This window comes from Apium graveolens, chromosome 4 (assembly GCF_009905375.1).
Source record: "Apium graveolens cultivar Ventura chromosome 4, ASM990537v1, whole genome shotgun sequence".
Taxonomy (NCBI): Eukaryota; Viridiplantae; Streptophyta; class Magnoliopsida; order Apiales; family Apiaceae; genus Apium; species Apium graveolens.
Genome location: NC_133650.1, coordinates 301548080 through 301566606, shown reverse-complemented (window position 1 = coordinate 301566606; position 18527 = coordinate 301548080). Strand labels below are relative to the sequence as shown.

At 29.6% G+C, this 18527-nt stretch overlaps 1 protein-coding gene across 1 annotated transcript; it reads right to left on the bottom strand.

Moving 5' to 3' along the window:
* Positions 1–5553: 5553 nt before the first annotated feature.
* On the bottom strand, positions 5554–7328 carry LOC141719953 (cyclin-D4-1-like). Its single transcript, XM_074522311.1, has 6 exons — positions 7029–7328; positions 6679–6765; positions 6469–6567; positions 6091–6310; positions 5872–5993; positions 5554–5784 (listed from the first exon to the last, which is right to left on the bottom strand). The coding sequence occupies exons 1-6, from the start codon at positions 7326–7328 to the stop codon at positions 5554–5556; spliced, it is 1059 nt and encodes a 352-aa protein (XP_074378412.1).
* Positions 7329–18527: the final 11199 nt, after the last annotated feature.

The window sequence follows — 18527 nt, the reverse complement described above, 5'->3', positions numbered from 1 at the left end:
CTATGAGGGAACTTGTGCAGGCGATGGTGTCAGTGTTAAACGAAATCCTAGAAAAGTAACCCTTCTACTAGAAACTGCCAAAAGGTATATTGTGGTCCAAACATTTTGTAAACATTATATTTTGTTTATTGGTCTAATATTATTCAGAAAAAGCAAAAAAAAAAGACAATTAAATGAGAGTCACTATTTTAAGTTATCTAGAAACTAGTAACTTGGGTAAGACGAGATGCACCAAATTGAGAGATAAATAAAAATCGGTAATTCTGGGGTAAGAGTCACCAATTTTAGTTTTCAAGCTACTAGTGACTTATGTTTAAATATTTTGGTTTACTGAGGTACGACATAATATGTTAGTAAACTAAAATTTGTCAAAGGAGATAAATTATATAAAATAGCACCAAAACTGGCCAGGTCAAATTCGTGGACCCTGGACAGCCTATAGGCTGTAGCTACTAATCACTTTCACCCTTTCTGCCATCTTGTTATTATGGGAAAGTCTAGTATGGTTCAAACCGTATTTAGAACATCAATTACTCTATAATATTATATAGAATGCCTCAAGTTAATATTTCAGTTAGGTGTATTGTGATCGAAATCTATTATACTCTAATTCTTATTCTTAATTAAGTTGGTCTGTTATAAATTTTAGTGCGAGATAAGTTAATTACAAATATTAGACACATGTGGAATTGTGTATATATTCATGCAACTTTTCTATTTTATATCCTAACTACTATCAGAACAATATAGATGGTAACTTCATAATAGTCTTTCACTTTATCATTTATCATTTCACATCCTGGTCATCCTTAGTGTAAAGTTTACTTTATGTCTAATTCTGTTGGGCGTTTGAGGAAATCAAGTTTATATAACTTTTTTTAATATTGCAGGGTAAGGGGATCGCTCGTGAGACTGAGTATCATTCTGATGAAGATGATAATGGAAATCAATCACGTTCTCCACGTCAAAGTCGTAGTCGAAGTGGTAACTCTAACGGGATCTGGATCAGTTTGGAGATTGACATACCAGCTGGGTTCCAGTTATAAGGCTGGTTTATGTTAACTTCGAATATATTAGTTTAGTGGCTAACTTTTGCAGCTTGGGGGCGACTTATGCCTTCTTTTGGATATTAGCTGACTAATGGGTTTAGGCATAATTATGCTTTCATTTGCTATAACTGTGTGACATATGCTTTAACTGTGTGACATATGCTTGTCTTATAATTATGCGACATATGTCTGTCTTATAACTGTGCGACATATGTTTGTCGAATTTGAGGTGTTTCTCTTTTTTCCTGATGCGTAATGTGGATTTGACTACTTGATTAATTTTTCTAAACGTGTTGTAATATTTTGTATGGGTTATTAGTTTGTATGTGTGTTGAGAAATCTGTGAATGAATCACTGGTTTAATTATACAATTTGAGGACAATGGTAAAAACATAGGTGTACTATAAACTAGCCACGGAATCTGTCACAACATGTGATTAAAACGATGAATTCCGTCGTAGTACTGAGCTTATTTGAGAATTTTAGGTCAGATTTTGTCGCTACCGTAGGCATATGAGCATACTTACTGGGCATATTTATGTTGGTACCTGTCACAAAAATGGGGACTATATGACGGATTTCGTCATAATTTCTGTGCAATTTTATGACGGATTGTGTCATAATTTTAAAAATTATGTGATGGATAATGTCGTAATTCTGGGAATAGTTATGACGAATTACGCCACAAATTTGAAAACAATTATGACTGATTTCGTCGCACTTTTGTTTTTTTCTTTTTTTAATGATTGTTTTTATTTAGTATGAGACCCACAAATAACTTACGACTGAATAAGATAGTACGACAGAAAAAGAACTTACGACACATGCATTTATGACAGTTTTTTGCGTCTCAAAGTCGGTCAATTGTGACAGATTCTTTGTATTTATTCTATCGTAAAACCCCTTCCTCTTGTAGTGTGAACTCAATGTTCCCATGGTTCCAACATTTAGGGATGTTTATGCATGCTAATCTTGGAGTAAAGCTAAAAACATTATGTATGAGCATATAAGAATGTAAACATTTATCGTAAATAAATTTTAATGAATCTATAATACAAATTCCAAACTTCACATATGAGATAGAGTGATACAAGAAATTCAAACAAAATGATAATATATGTAGTACATATTTCCTGAGGAAAAAAGATCAATAAAATCTTCTCAGGTGAAGCCTAGTTAATTGGATGGTGGTGGTGAGAAGAAAGGAATTGAAGGAATTGCGGGCATAGTAGTTGGTTTAGAAGTAGGGATGGAAGGAAGATGAGGTAGTGTTAGTTTTGGGAGGGTCGGCATCGTGGGGATTGGCATAGATGGAACCTGTGCGCTTGGCAAAGTTGGGATCGTAGGCATCGAAACAGCGGGAAGAGGTGGAAATGCGACCTTGGGTAGCGTAGGCATGGCTGGTAACGGAGGTAATGCAGTATTGGGCAGGGACGAGATTGTAATCATTGGGGGCAAGGTAGCGGAGGGACTATTGTGCAAGAGATGCCTTGTTCCTAGACTCATGTCAAGGTTGGTAAGTAGTAATAGTACCAAAAATAAACGTACCATATTTTAGAGGAAGTTATGATAAACTTTGCACTTCAGTTTTTCTGTTGTTGAGAAGTAATACCTTACATGGGTATTTATAAAAGGGAAAATGTTAATTTGATGACAGGTTGTTGAACAAACTATGAAGATTGCATGAGTTTATTTAGCTTTCTAATTGACTGATCGATTTTTTTGACATCATAAATTGTCATAGACATAAAATTGGATACGGCTGACTACCTACCAACTCACACAAAGTATTCAATTATACACACATGACCGCTAAAGGGCTTCAAATTGGGGCTATAGACTGTAATTCGTGTCCGGCAAGGCTGCTCGCAAGCACCTCTAACTCGAACTTGCGAGCACCTCGAACTCGAACTCTTGTAACTGAACTCAACTTGACTCGAACTTCTATTCAAGTCGATCTATACATTCACATTTATTTAGTTAAAATGAGTCAGAATGAGTGCATACCAAGTGTGACTAGAACTCAACTCGAATTTGAGAACTCGGCTCGATTCTAACTCAAGCTCAAATTCATGTAAAATTAATAGATGAATTTTTTTTCCGAATTTTTTTTTCGAATTTTTTATTATTATTTATAAACTAAATTTTAGTTAAGTTTTATTTTTTAATTATTAAGTTCACGAGAAACTTGGCTTGTTTAACTCAGAAGTAAACATAACTCTACCCGTCTGTTAAATAAATGTTTCGACTAAATAAGTATTTCAAAAATTTGAGCTTGCTTAATTTAAACTTAAAAATATCCAATTTCAAACTCTTTTTGACATCATCACTCAAACGGTTGCAAGTGTTAGAGTTTGGTTCTGCATTATCGATTATGGTGAAACTTTTTCTTGTTGGTGGGTTAATCGGAGTTTAAAATTATCAATCTCAAAAATTATGTTTCATTCAACTTTATTTAATAAACGAGTTAAATTGAACTAGTTTATCGATTCTTTTTTGTGGAGTTTGTGAACTTACCAATTCTTTTAAATATATCGAAATTTGACATCATTTCATGAAAAATTATTTAATTATGTACTTACCTTTAAAAATTTTAACTATAAAAGATTTTTAGACCTACCAATTATGGCAAACAATTTTAAAAATAAACTCACGGTAAAGATTTTTAAAAAGTCCGAAACCCAAAATTCGATCCGATCAGATCTGAAAAAATTCTGATCCGGAAAAAAACTCGCCCCCACAAGTGTTAAAAGAGTCATTTTAATTCTTGAAAATTCGATCATGCTCGAACCCGAAAAATTCAGATAAAAATTTCAGAGTTAGAAAAACCCAGATTTTAAAAAATCAGAATAAAAGCTTTCAGCCTAGATAAATTCTAGGCTTTTTAAAAAATCCTGACAAGATCCGATTTTTTCTATATTAAATTCATTCTTAATAACAATTGTTAGAGTTGAAAGTTAATAATTATTTTTATAAGATATATATGTTTGTACGAGTTTTTCTTGGAAATTGTTAAATAAAAAAATGAAAGAATATTTTCCTGATATTTAGCCTATTTCTTTCTACTCTTCAAAATATAATTTGTAGTGTCCAAAATACAATCTCTTACAATTTAAAATATTTATTATTTTCCGATATGTAAGCCACTAACATATATCAATAAAGTACCAGATGAAAGTTTAAAAAGTGAGTAAATCACTAAGACCGATTAATATTATATGTATAAAATCGCTATAGGGGAGAGAAGTTGTGTATGTGGTTACCTTTCATCTTATAAATTTTTTATTATTTTTGAATTTTTTTGAAATGTAAACAATTGGAAATGACATCCAACAAAAGAATGTATAAACAAATGAGAGGGATATAAAGAGTATCTATATATATATATAATGGAAAAAATATGTTTCACACTGCGCGTGGGCTCATATTTAGAGAAAGCTGGCCTAATACAGGTTCGATTTTCAAAAATACTCGTTTCAATAACTTTCAAAAGAAATTAATAGAATTTTTTGTGCATTTCTGTGCAATGAAATATTTAATATCTGTTTACTATTTCTATTCTGATTTTTGAATAATATTCATATGTATTTAAAAAAATAGAATACAAATATCAATATCTAGTAATATCTCAATACAAAATTGAACATATATGATAATATATATATTTATATATATATATAAGTATAAAATTTAAAATCATGGTATTTAATTTAATTGTTTAAAATATTTTTGTTATGAAAAAATTATATTAATATGGTTTAATTGTTTTTCTATTTCAAGGACTATTAATATAAATTTAAATTTAAAGATAAAAAATTTATACTTCAAAAAATACGTTGAAGTGAATTTTTCGAAAGAGGAGTGCATAAGTAAATTTATTATTTAATTTAATTTCAAAAAATTTGAAATACTAATATGTGCTCTTTATTCAAAAAATATAAGTAAATTTAATAATAAATATAAATATTTATTTAGAAAACGAATTATAATATTATCTAAAAATATTAATGATATCTAGATTTGGATTCCAATATTTTCTTTTATGTTAGGTCAAGAAAGAATTTTTTGATCTAACACAACAATATAAGCTTCAAAAGGGTTAATTATTTTAAATTTTGATATATATTCCAAAATATGCATTTGAATAACACAATCTATGAAATAATTTTTTTCATAACTTTTTGTATCTTAAAAACTAAATATAACTTCCAGTATCTTATAGATCAAATAGAAGTAATATTCAAAAGACCACGCAGTTTATAGCAAAATGCTTCCGTAAAACATTAAAACAATTGTCTGAATCACAACTAAGAAATAAAAAGAATAACTAACAATCCTATTCATATCCTAACATGTAACTCCTATTCTGTCATCTGTGTTTATATATTTCTATGCGGGCACTTGCATGAAGCCAGCCACACCAAAACCACGATTCAATCGAAACTGTTGGGACTTGAGTAATGCATCAGAGGTCCATATTAAATGACTTGATCTCTTGAAATGATCAATCAAGCCTTCTCCTTTTCGGATCTTGATTAGCAGCGTTTGATGAACTAGGATCTGAAACAACTGTTCTCCCGTAGATTCTATAGCTCAAGAATGCTGCATCCAACACCCCATCAGGACTCCCGGACCCTGCTCGAGCTGCTACTGATACAGTACCATCAGGTAGATCAGTACTCGCTGCTATCTCTGTCAAATCTTCAATCATTTGAACACACTTCAGCAGCCTATCCTGCAAAGTCCAACAAATCATATGTTTAAGAAAAATACAAGAAGGTTTGTCCTGTCTTTTATTACAGTGGACACCGCAATTGTTTACCTTCTCAAAATGCATGACACCAGATATTGCCTTGTCAATCTCTGATTCCTGTGTTTCTCTCGTAACACAGATTGCAACAGCAGCTGAGATTTCCGAGGGCCTAAATTCTAGGAAATCAACACCTGCATTTTATTCCACCAAAATCTGTATCAAACACTTGGAACATCATAGTACCAAAATCAGTTAAGAAACTTTATTTTAATATTTTAACTGTGAGACCTTTCATTGTGTTCACAATGAACTGGCATGATTTATAGATCAATGATCCATACATCAGAGACTCTGATGGAATCATATCTTCACTTTTGAGCTTTCTAATGAAGAAATCTATATACGAAAACGGAGTACAAGCATGCATCCTCCATTTCAAGCTGGCCAACACATTAAGCTCCATCGATTTTAATGACTGATATTCAAAAATAAAGCTAGGATCTGCCACCTGAATTAAAAAAAATGACATCTTCTTATAACTATCAAAGATTCGGACCAAGCTTTGATCATTAAATTAAAGCAGAGTATGTCACACAGGCCACAGCTAGCATAAACATCACATGCACACACGATACATGTCATAATCTTTAGAAGAATTTTGCTTGCCTGCAAATCAACAGTAGATGGCACTCTAACATCTTCCAGTTTTGCTGCTAACAATAAGCAGGCCACAGCTACCAATTGAACACTCCAAAATTTTTCAACCTATGAAATGCATATGAAGAAGAGACAATTAGCAATTTTGCATGTTAATACACACACAGAAAAACTAAATTACGCTAAACGCATCGACTTTAATTAATTCCATAGACTTACTGGATGTTCATAAACAGAAAGATAGCGATCCAAGTAATTAATCGCTAAGCAAATAGTCGGCGCTCCAAAACAGAAATGCGCATGAGCCTATTAATCAAAAACACAAAAACCCGAATTAGAAATTCGACATTGGCATCACTTCTAATTAGGCATTATTCACAAGGCATACACTAAAAATGCAATAAAGATTATAAATTCATGTAAAGCATTTATCAAACAACAATGGTGACTAAAGGGGTATAAAATCTACCACATTTTTCTCCCAAACACCAAAAAAATCAACAAAATCGAAGAATGTTTTTTACTCTATTTAAAAAAACAACAAAACTGAAGAAAGACACAAAGACAACCTTATATATCCAGTCAACAGCTTCTTCTCTAACATCACATAATTCAAGTTCCTCATTAGCCAATCTTTCTAAATAATCACTAGCTGGAAAAAAATCTTTTTCTTTGTCAAACAAAGAAGACACAACTTGATCACTCTGCATTGGAATAAGACCAATCAAAGGCTCTGATCCATTGTCCACCAGATTATCAGAATCTATAAGATGGTTAAGATCATCAATGGCCTCAAGGTCATCAAAATGCAGGCTATCAGTTTCAGTACAAAGCAGGTTTTCAAGACTAAAAGGGTCTGAGGCTGCCATTAAAACAAACAAGAAAGGAGATTTTTAAAACAATTAAAATAAAGAATGAATGATTAAAGAGCTGATGATACACAAAGAAATGAAATGAGCTCCGAGAGATAGAGAAGTGAGCTGGGGTATATATAGGTATTGTGGTCCAAGAGAGACATGAGGGACTAGTGCATTTTCATAAAAAAACGGTTAGGAATGAATAATATCAGAGATATTACTTTTTTTTGTTATGAATATCTGAGATATTACTTTAATTCTATAAAAATATTCTTTTGATAAATATATTGTAATTTTCTAAAAAAAGATTGAATATGTTTTATTATTTTGAAGAAAAATAAAACAACATATGTTTAATCTTTTTTATTAAAAAGGAAGAAAACTAAGTCAAAGTTTAATTTATACGAATAATAATAACATATAATGATGTTTCGGTTTAACTTTTTCTAAAAAAAATGTTTCGGTTAATTTTCATATCGTATCATGAAAAGGATTTTCGAAAAGGTATATAGTTTGGCTTTCAGTGCGAGCAAAGCCAATCATGAATTTAATAACACTTTCATATAATTATCACAAACACTTTTTAGACCGAACCTACTTTTTTGTCATTTACTTAATAATTTATAAAATATAACCATATTTCGTTAATTTCAATCTACATTATCGTATCTCATATTTATATTATTTTGAAATATTTGTATTCGCTTTTTGGAGTTTAATAATTTTTTTTCTTTTTTGATCTCTGACTTTAAGATTTGGCCCATGCGGATCTAGGGTATAAATATTGATAATTCAACACTCTTGTATAAATAAAATTAAATCAATGATTCTTTAGATTGAATTTTTCGTGTGCACAATATTAAAATAATTTACCTAATATCGCATTCCAACAATATTACCTAATTTACCTAAATATAGTAATTCGTGCTAAAAATATAAAAAATTCGAAAGATATGTTTAATTCAACTCTGAAAAAGTGTGACCAAGAAAAACTCGGCTTAACTCGTAGTAACAGAGACACGACGTATTTATTAATAAAATCTCAATCACATAAACGAAACCATAAAAGATCGAATTTAACCTCAATTTAAAAAAAATCAGAATCTTAGTCAGCCGACTTGATGTCCATCTACTTCAAATTTTATTCGTTTTTCTTAATTAAAACTTGTTCAATACTCGGAAAATCATAAGTTATGAATAAAATCTATAAAATTTGAGTAAAGTCTTATATAGAACCTAAAAAATTTAATATATTATAAAAAATTAGAAATATGTTTTTTATTTTTTACAAAATTTTTAAAAATTAATTTTATAATTGTGAAGAAAGTATGCCAAGACTGTTATAAATATTACTCTTTAATTTTAAATTTAAACAATATTTTTAAAAAGTTGATCAAAATATGTCATACATCTATTAATGGTGGTAATTTTCCAACAAAACAGTTAAATTAACAAAATCCCTTATTATTGTTCGAAAAGGTTATTGAGTCACAACGGTAGACCAAATATTTAACAGATTATACTAACTTAACATTTATACGAGAAAGAAAAATAATGCCTAAGTCGGAGATTTTAAATTAACAAATAGATAAAATATGTTTTAAATATTCAAAAAATCAATATATTCGAGATCTCGACCTTATATCTTAAGAAGCATAAAGCTAAAACTCTAATTCATGTGGTCAATATCATAAACATTCTTCATCGAATGATAAAAGTAATAATAACGAAAGAATCGATGACAAAGCTTTCGCGTGCCTATCAAATGATAATATCTAACAAATCCTTCTAACTATGTAGTAGGGTAAGTCACAGTCGATCCCACAGAGACAAATGTACCAATCACTAGTAATTTTTGACTCGATTTAACTAAGCAAGTTACACAATAAATATTGACAGATTGATTAACTAAAATTATACTAAAACAATTACGTTGTATTAATCAAATAACTAAAAACATTCAGAGTTAAGTATCCCCACTAGCATGAATCAATGCAATTATGATTTTCGACCTCAAATTAATCATATACTACTCAAGAGGAAAGACGCACCCTATAAAATACCAATAACCTCTCTCGAGTATTAATGGCTTCTCTAAAATACAATCAAGCCTATTTTCATGGTATCATGCAATTTAGAGATATTAAACACAACATCCTAACTTCCTAACAATCCATTCTAACTATTTTTATGGAGAAGTTCATATTCTTATTGGATAAATGACAACCACCTAAATACAACTTTCGCTGATAAATAGGTATTGGGTTCAAACAATACACATAATCACGTCTGACATGTAATTGTTAATTAAGCACAACTCAATAAGTAAGAGCATGTAATATAACTAAATTGGGGGAATTGGGAAAATCATGCATCAATCATAACTAGGGTTCAACTTAACACTAGATTTAAAAATCTACTCACTCATAACTTGATTAACAAAACATATAATATAATAAGAACACATAATTAATATTAATGAGAATAGAGAAGAAAACCTTCAATCCTTTTTACAAGAAGAAAAAGTCGTCGTCTCTCCCCTCTGTATATGTATGTATCTGTATATCTAATAGAAGACTTTTATACAAGTACTTTTCCTAAACTGATTGGATATCTAAAGGAAAATTCACAGCTGACTTTTCTTCAATAATTCTGGGCTTCTCCATTTGTAATTTGATACTTGGATCACTGTAGAATGAAAGATAATATTCTAGCTTCGCGTGGGCTGTTAAATCATCCAATTCTGACTTCTAGAAATCAAGATATGACCGAAACAGTGAATTGCGCGCATGCAGTCCAACAAATCCGAATTTCCTTCTAATAAGTCTCCAAATTAAACTCTAATTCTCCAATCCATCCAAGTTTAGGATTTCCTTGCTTTGTACAATAAAATATTAAAATCTAATTAATAAAAATCCAAATCAATGCAAAATATAATAAATATGAGGAATAAAATCATATAAAATATATATAATTATACACCCTATCAATCGATGATAAAAAATAAAAATTAGGATTATTTATCTGAATAAAAGTCGTGGCGTGAAATTAATCATTGCGCTAAAGTTGAATTTTCCCCGCTACGTACACACGGACTCATGACAATCAATCTCCAGCGTTACACGACATCCGCCTCACCGGTGTAGTACCGGGAGACAGATAGACAACACCATTTGATCATTACCCAAAGTATGTGCATATAGTATGAGAATACGATTTTTGATTGTCTATCTAAAAAGAGAGGTATTGATCTCCTTTTATAAGAGTGAAAATTTGTAACTCCAAGATAGTTAGAAGGTCATTGGTCACAAATAATGATGAGGGGGAGATGAAATCTAGAAGGTCTTAAAGAGAAATGTCTCAAAAACAAAAGGTCATACAAGTGAAAAGTCTTAAATAAAAAGACTCACACTTAAAAAGATTAGTTTTCTTTTGAAGCAAACAAATATTGGAATAAATAATAATATTAATTCCAACAATCCCCTACATGATGCAAATGAAAATATAGCTTGTGTAATAAGAGAAGTTTTATGGACAATGGATAATCAGTTTTGTAAGTATCAATGTCTTGTGGACTTGAATTGATCCCCCGTGCATACATATATGTCACACAACCATATAAGGTGAAAAAAAATATTCTTGAACCTTTATTGGCAGTTAGTGAAGATATATATGCGCACTAAAATCTTTCTCATATCAAAAGGTGTTCTTGCATAACATTAACCTTGATAATGCCTTTAAACAATTTATGTTATAAGATGCCCCACATTTTTGGATGGATATTCATGAATGCTCTGGAGTCCTTAGCCTACAGGATCTCATAGGGAGTTGGGCGTAGCTCCCACATTCATATAGGAAAGTTCATCAAGTTTGTATTGTCGCAAACCACCTATTACAAGGCTATGAACTTATTAAGAGTATTAGCTCAACCTAACATATATGACAATAGAAAAATAATACACTTTTTCATTAAATTGGAATGGTGGTTGTAAAGCATGAGTTCTTTTACGATTTAGTTTGACCCATTGAACTTAGAAATTTCTAAGATGGGTATCCATCACAATTCACTCAACATAGGCTTTAAAACCATTCCAATTGTGGTAACTCTTAGCACCATCCAAAGGTCATAATGAGCACTTTTGTGATTTAACACAATTTACTCGAGGATAGGGTTTAATTAGACGTGTTTTACGCCAACTCTAGTAACAATATTTGACAAAGACCTTTATAAAGAGGATCTACAATATTTCCCTTTAACTTTACATACTCGAGTGATATCACATTACTACTGATCAGATTTACACACTATAGCATGCCTTAGGTGTCTATATTCTCTTTCTGATAACCGTAGATTATTATCAACCTCAATTCACATGGCCTAACTCTTTTCTTCAAGTATATTCTTAGTTCTTGCGATCAATTCTAAATATAATTTCTCTCCAACAATATGCATGTAACTCGGTCATTTGGATTAACAAAGTTTTTATATTATACATGCATCTATAAAGTGAAAAATATAAATATTAACGAAGTATTCTTCTCATTCTCAAGTAGCAACTTACTTTACAGAAGGAAATTACTTTCAAACTACAGCTAAACCTCGATAAATTTATACTCGATAAATTAATAACCTCGTTAAATTAATAATTTCTTGTAACCCCGAGCCGGACCCTTTATGCTAAATTAATAATTCGCTAAATTTATAAGATAATATTTTTTTTATTAATACATATAAGTCCCATATAATATATAAATTAATAATTACATATTATATCAAAATTATAGATTTTCAGGATGCACTTTTATAGTAAGCCTCAATTGTAACCTGCTTCTTTTTAAAACTGATGTCACCTTGTACTTCATCTTGAATCTTTCTTAATGCATTATGGAGCTTTGGCGTACTATGTTCAAATTACAAGAGGAAATTATGTAATGTACTTGTTGCTTTAAGGACATCTTTTCGTGAGACTGGCTCCAACTGGGTACTTAGTTAAATAAGGTCCCTTTTATTGTTGTGGTAAATAGGACCAAGGCTGGTCTAGAAAAGATAGGGTCCTGGCTTGAACCATTTTGAGAACTTGAGGACATTATGTAATCTAATTAAATAAGTGAATTCTTTCAATTTACTTAAATTCATAAATATTTCCTAATGTTATTTTAAGTATTCAATAGATGAAAATAAATTATTATTCTGAGAATTGTATATGTTATAAAATTTTAAATAATATATATCGATAAATTAATAAGTTATTAATATAGCGATATATTAATAAATTATTAATTTATCGATTTATTAATATTTCGATTAATTAATATTTTTTCATGGTCCCAAAGGTATTAATTTATCGAGGTTTTATAGTAATTGGAGAGTTATAAAATACGTAACCTCATTATGTGGGAGCTTTCTAATATCAAAGTATTCATCCTGATACATATCAACCGTCAATTTTATGTCACATTAATTCATGAAAACACAATAAATTTGACTTGATAAAATTTATAAAAAATGCCTTTATATTTATTTAGTAAAATATGGGTCACACACCATACATGAGATACTTGCTGCAATAATGATAAACCCTCAAGACTACACTAGTCTTTCATGTATTTATTATTTAAAAAAATAATTCATGTTCAAGCATCTCAATCGTCCATGTAACACAATTGACTATTACATGAGACACGAAAATAATTGCACAATTAACTAATATTGACATATTTGTCAACCCCCACAGTGAATAAAATAGGCATCAAAATTATAAACTCTAAAAAAATTAAATTTTGATTAAAAATCTCATACTCTTATTCTCTTACCACAAAAAAGATATATTTTTAACATTTTTTTTATTATTTACAAGATATATTACTCATGTAACTGTCTGGCGGATATATTCTCATTTAAAAATCAAATAAGTATGAAGTTTACTATGCAATACATCACAATATTGTGAACAAATACAAGACGAACACACTATTATATACATCATTAACAGTTTATGTTCACTACTACTCCTTAAAAAAATAGAGCCCCAAAATTTTCAATACTACGCCTCAAATATTTAATCAAGTATGTCTGAATATACCGAAAAATCACATATAACTTTACAATATATATTGCAAGTGTATGGTAAAAAGATGACACATAAATAAAGAGAAGTCAAAAACTACACACTTAAGTTAAAAGCGTAATTCTAGCAAGATGTCCAACCCTTCTCGGACATATTATCAAACATGCATATTATTTAAACTATCACATTATTGATATCATATAGATCGTCTTAACAAGATAATATTCATTGCACCTCAATCTCGATATATTGGTATAAATCTATTTAACAAATACAAGTTCAACTTTAGAATGCTAGAAAAGGTAATTGAGTCACAATTGTAGACCAAATATTAAACAGATTATACTAACTTAACATTTACACGAGAAAGAAAAATAATGCCTAAGTCGGAGATTATAAATTAACAAATAGATAAAATATTTTTTAAATGTCCAAAAAATCAATATGTTCGAGATCCCGACCTTATATCTTAAGAAGCATAAGGCTAAAACTCTTATTCATGTGGTCAATATCATAAACATTTTTCATCGAATGACAAAAGAAATAATAACGAAAGAATCGATGATAATAAATAAAGTTTAGGATTACTTATCTCAATAAAAGTCGTGGCGTGAAATTAATCACTGCACTAAAGTTGAATTTACCCCGCTACGTACACACGGACTCATGACAATCAACCTCCAGCGTTACACGACATCCGCCTAACTGGTGGTGTACAGTGAGACAGATAGATAACACCTTTTGATCATTACCCAAAGTATGTGTATATAGAATGAGAATACGATTTTTGGTTGTCTATCTAAAAAGAAAGGTATAGATCTCCTTTTATAGAAGTGAAAATTTGTAACTCCAAGATAGTTAGAAGGTCATAGGTCACAAATAATGATGAGGGGGAGATGAAATCTAGAATGTCTTAAAGAGAAATGTCTCAAAAATAAAAGATCATACAAGTGAAAAGTCTTAAATAAAAAGACTCACACTTATAAAGATTAGTTTTCTTTTGAAGCAAACAAATATTGGAATAAATAAAAATATTAATTTCAACAATCCCCCACATGATGCAAAAGAAAATATAGCTTGGGTAATAAGAGAAGTTTTATGGACAACAGTTTTGTAAGTATCAATGTCTTGTGGAGTTGAATTGATACCCTGTACATACATATATGTCACACAACCATATTAGGTGAAAAAAATTCTTGAACCTTTCTTGGCAGTTAGTGAAGATATATATGCGCACTAAAATCTTTCTCATATCAAAAGGTGTTCTTGCATGACATTAACCTTCATAATGCCTTTAACAATTTGTGTTATAAGATGCCCCACATTTTTAGCTGCATATTCATGAATGCCCTAAGTCCTTAGCCTAGAGGATCTCATAGGGAGTTGGGCGTAGCCCCACATTCATATAGGTAAGTTCATCAAGTTTGTATTGTCGCAAACCACCAATTACAATGCTATGAACTTATTAAGAGCATTAGCTCAATCTAACACATATGACAATAAAAAAATACTACATTTTTTTAATAAATTGGAATGGTGGTAGTAAAACATGAGTTATTTTATGATTTAGTTTGACCAATTGAACTTAAAAATTTCTAAGATAGGTATCCATCACAAATCATGAAATAATTTGTCAAATGAAATAATTCGTCAAATGAAATTGAGCTCCAGTAATTCAATTTTATGAGATTTTTGTTAAAATAATGAATAACACATGTTTTTTAAAAATATCTTACTAAATTTTGTTGAATCTACGGAATTTTTGGGATTGATACAAAATTTCATGAAGGTTAAGATCATAAATCAAAAAAATTGAAAATATCTTAATTTTAGCCGAATTCAGTTTTATATAGTAAAAAATATTAATTAATATATGAAAATTCTTTGAATTTTATAAAATGTAATGGATCCTATTCAAATTCAAAATGAGTATATATGTATTATATATAAAAAAATATTTCAAAATATAAATTAAACATGTCTAAACTTTAAATAATATTTTACAATTCAAGTTGAGTATCACCATATAGTATTGAATTTCTTAAAATCTTATTTAAATATGTAATTTATAATACCCCGCCTATTTTTTTGTATGATCCAAATTAAATCTAGCTCATAATGTATTGTAATCCATCGTAGACCAAATGCGTGTCGATTTGTTTTTTGGAACATCCAAAAATACACCATTTTTATGTAGTTATGTGACTTCTTATATAATTTAAAATTTAATTTATTTACTTTTTTAATTTTTTTAAGTAATTTTTTATGAAAAATTATTTTAATATAGCTTTAATTATTTTTCTATTTTAAGGACATTTATTATATATTGAAATTTTAAGATAAAAAATCTATACCTCAAAATATATGTTGAAGTCAATTTTTCGGGAAAGGATTGCATAAGTAAATTAATCATATAATTTAATTTGAAAAAAATTGAAATATTAAAATTTACTATTTATTCAAAAAAGATAATTAAAATTAACAACAAATAGAAAAAAATTTTGTTAAGGAAACGAATTCAAATATTATCCGGAAAGGAAATATTAATGATATCCACATTCGAATTCTAAAATTTTCTTTTACATATTTTAAATTTATATATATATTGCAAAATATTGATTGAACATAAAATATATGTAATTTTTTTCCTTGCATAAGAGCATCTCCAACGCGTATTAGCTAAAATGGTTGGGTAAAATAGATTAAATAATGATTATGTAAAATTTGCTAAACTATGCTGATTTTGGTTTACTCTGGTGGAGTTGTTTTAACGACTGACTATTTTTTAAAATAGTATGTTGCTATTATTTCATGTTATTCTAAATATTTTATTTTATTACGGTTGTAGATTATGTGTAATTTCACTAATATAGCCTTTTGTGTATAATTACAACTAATGGGAAAGTATCATTGAAGAAACAATTTTTTACATGATATCTATGATAATTATTTTTAGTATGTTTGATATGTTTTTAGTTTAGAGATGCTTAAACTTTTAATATCTTGAACAAAATAGAAGCAAAACTCAAAGACCTTACAATTTATAGCAAAATGTGTTGGACAAACTTAGTATTTTAGACTAAGTTATGAATCATTTTGAGACTCTATATGAGTGATTCACATTATTTGTTAGTGGTTTGTATTTATTGGAATGTATTCTCCTCTTCGAGGGGTTTCCAAAGCATATTTACACGCTCAAAATGAATAAAAGGTGAATGAGAACTGATGTTCCAAAGTGTGACATTTTAATGTGAAAAGTGGGTTTTGTACCACATCGAGAGTAGCACAAACCTATTCCTTGGTTTTTCTTATAAATACCATGTACCACATCGAAAATAATACAAGTACGTTCAAGCCTCTCTTTATATATAGAGTCTTAGGGCACCAGTTTTATTAAGTCGAGAAAATAAAAGTCGTCTCTTTAATTCTCGGTCTCTTCAGTCTTAAAATTTCCTAATATTTCGGTGATAGTTCTCGGGCTCAATTCAAGTTCGCTGAGAGTATTTTCGATTTTTCGATTATACCAGTATCTCATTTTATCCTGGGAAGCAGGTCACTAAACACGGATGGTGCGGGGCGAAACTGCTTTAAGGAGACATTTTTCTGGACTCGAGATTAAATCCAATCTCTGTTTATTTTCTCAAACCCTTATCCTAATTTAATTGTTAATTCTTATATACTTATGTGATTTAAGAATTAACAATGTTCTCGTGAATTAGTTATATATTCAATATATATAATAATGTCTATATCGTACAAGATTGATAACAATCTTAAAGCAGTTTTCTTCGATATTCATACTTTCTTGTGAGTAAATGCAAAAGTCAATTTGATTGTTTAAATTGGATCACAGCCTTATACTTATCACTGATAGGCTCTAAATGGTATACTATTTTTATGGGTATATAAGTGGCCATTATTTGCCTCATTAATTAAATTAAACTTAGTGCGCTAATTTCTTTGATCACTTGTTGCAATGTGCTTGAAACTAATATAAATTTGCTTTTAAGTGGTGCTTTGTTTAAGCATAACAGGTACGAGGTAAAAGTATGCACAAAGTTGCTGAATAATTGGTTTTCTTATAAGCCTATTGATGCTTTAGTAGTTATTGATTTATGGTCAACTTATATTCAAGTGGACATATTTGGCGATTTTTATTTCTCGGGTTAATCATTATAAATTGTTAGATTAAACCAAAATTTATAATTTGTCCATATTTTCACTATTAATGGATAGCTTATTATGTTTTGTTTAATTAGCATGGTGATTGATAATATATATGAGCTACAGTTTCTTAATTCTAAATGGATTTCAAAATTATTAGTATACTGATACAAGAATCGTATATGCTATAGTTTCCATTCGTGCAAGTTCATAACATGATATTGCTATGCAATTAAATGATATAGCTACATATATGTGACCCTTCATGATGAAACTTGATTATTTGGTGATTAATTTTTAATCATTGTTGAGTGATGAGAAAGCATCAATTTTTATTGTTTAATCTTTAATAATGGAGTTATATCACAAACTTATAATACTGGATAAATAGAGGCCTTACCGCGTATCTATTTAATTGGAGAAAATAAACTACACGCAAAGGTTTGTGACAATAAATGTGATGCAAAATATGTAGTTCTAAACATCTTATTTTTAATAGATTTATTTGTTAACAAAATGCTTTTAATCTATATGGAGACTTTGGAAATCTATTAAAGGAGGCATAAGTTGTTTTATTATGTAATGTGTCTCATTTGTTAATAATAGTTTGACTGGAAAATTTTGTTCTAGTATTCTCACTTGTGCTGCATTAGATATTATGTAGTAATATGTTTGTTGTTAAACAATGTGACGAGTTGTGCAGCTGAAGTGAACCAGATTTAGAATTGCTCGGGATTCTCCACATTAAAAAACCTAATGGGCCTGGAGTATAGGTTATGGGTCGGCACATAAATTATATTTTTCTGGTTGGATTTTTCCTCCAGTTAAATAGTAATTTCACGTGTTGGTGTCGGTCTACTGTGGCAGTGACACACGAGCCTATTATAGTGATCCATGTGATACTTAATACGGAGAATATTGATATCAGCTATTTATGCTGAACTTCGTAGAGAATCCGAAAAAGTTGTTAACCCTAATG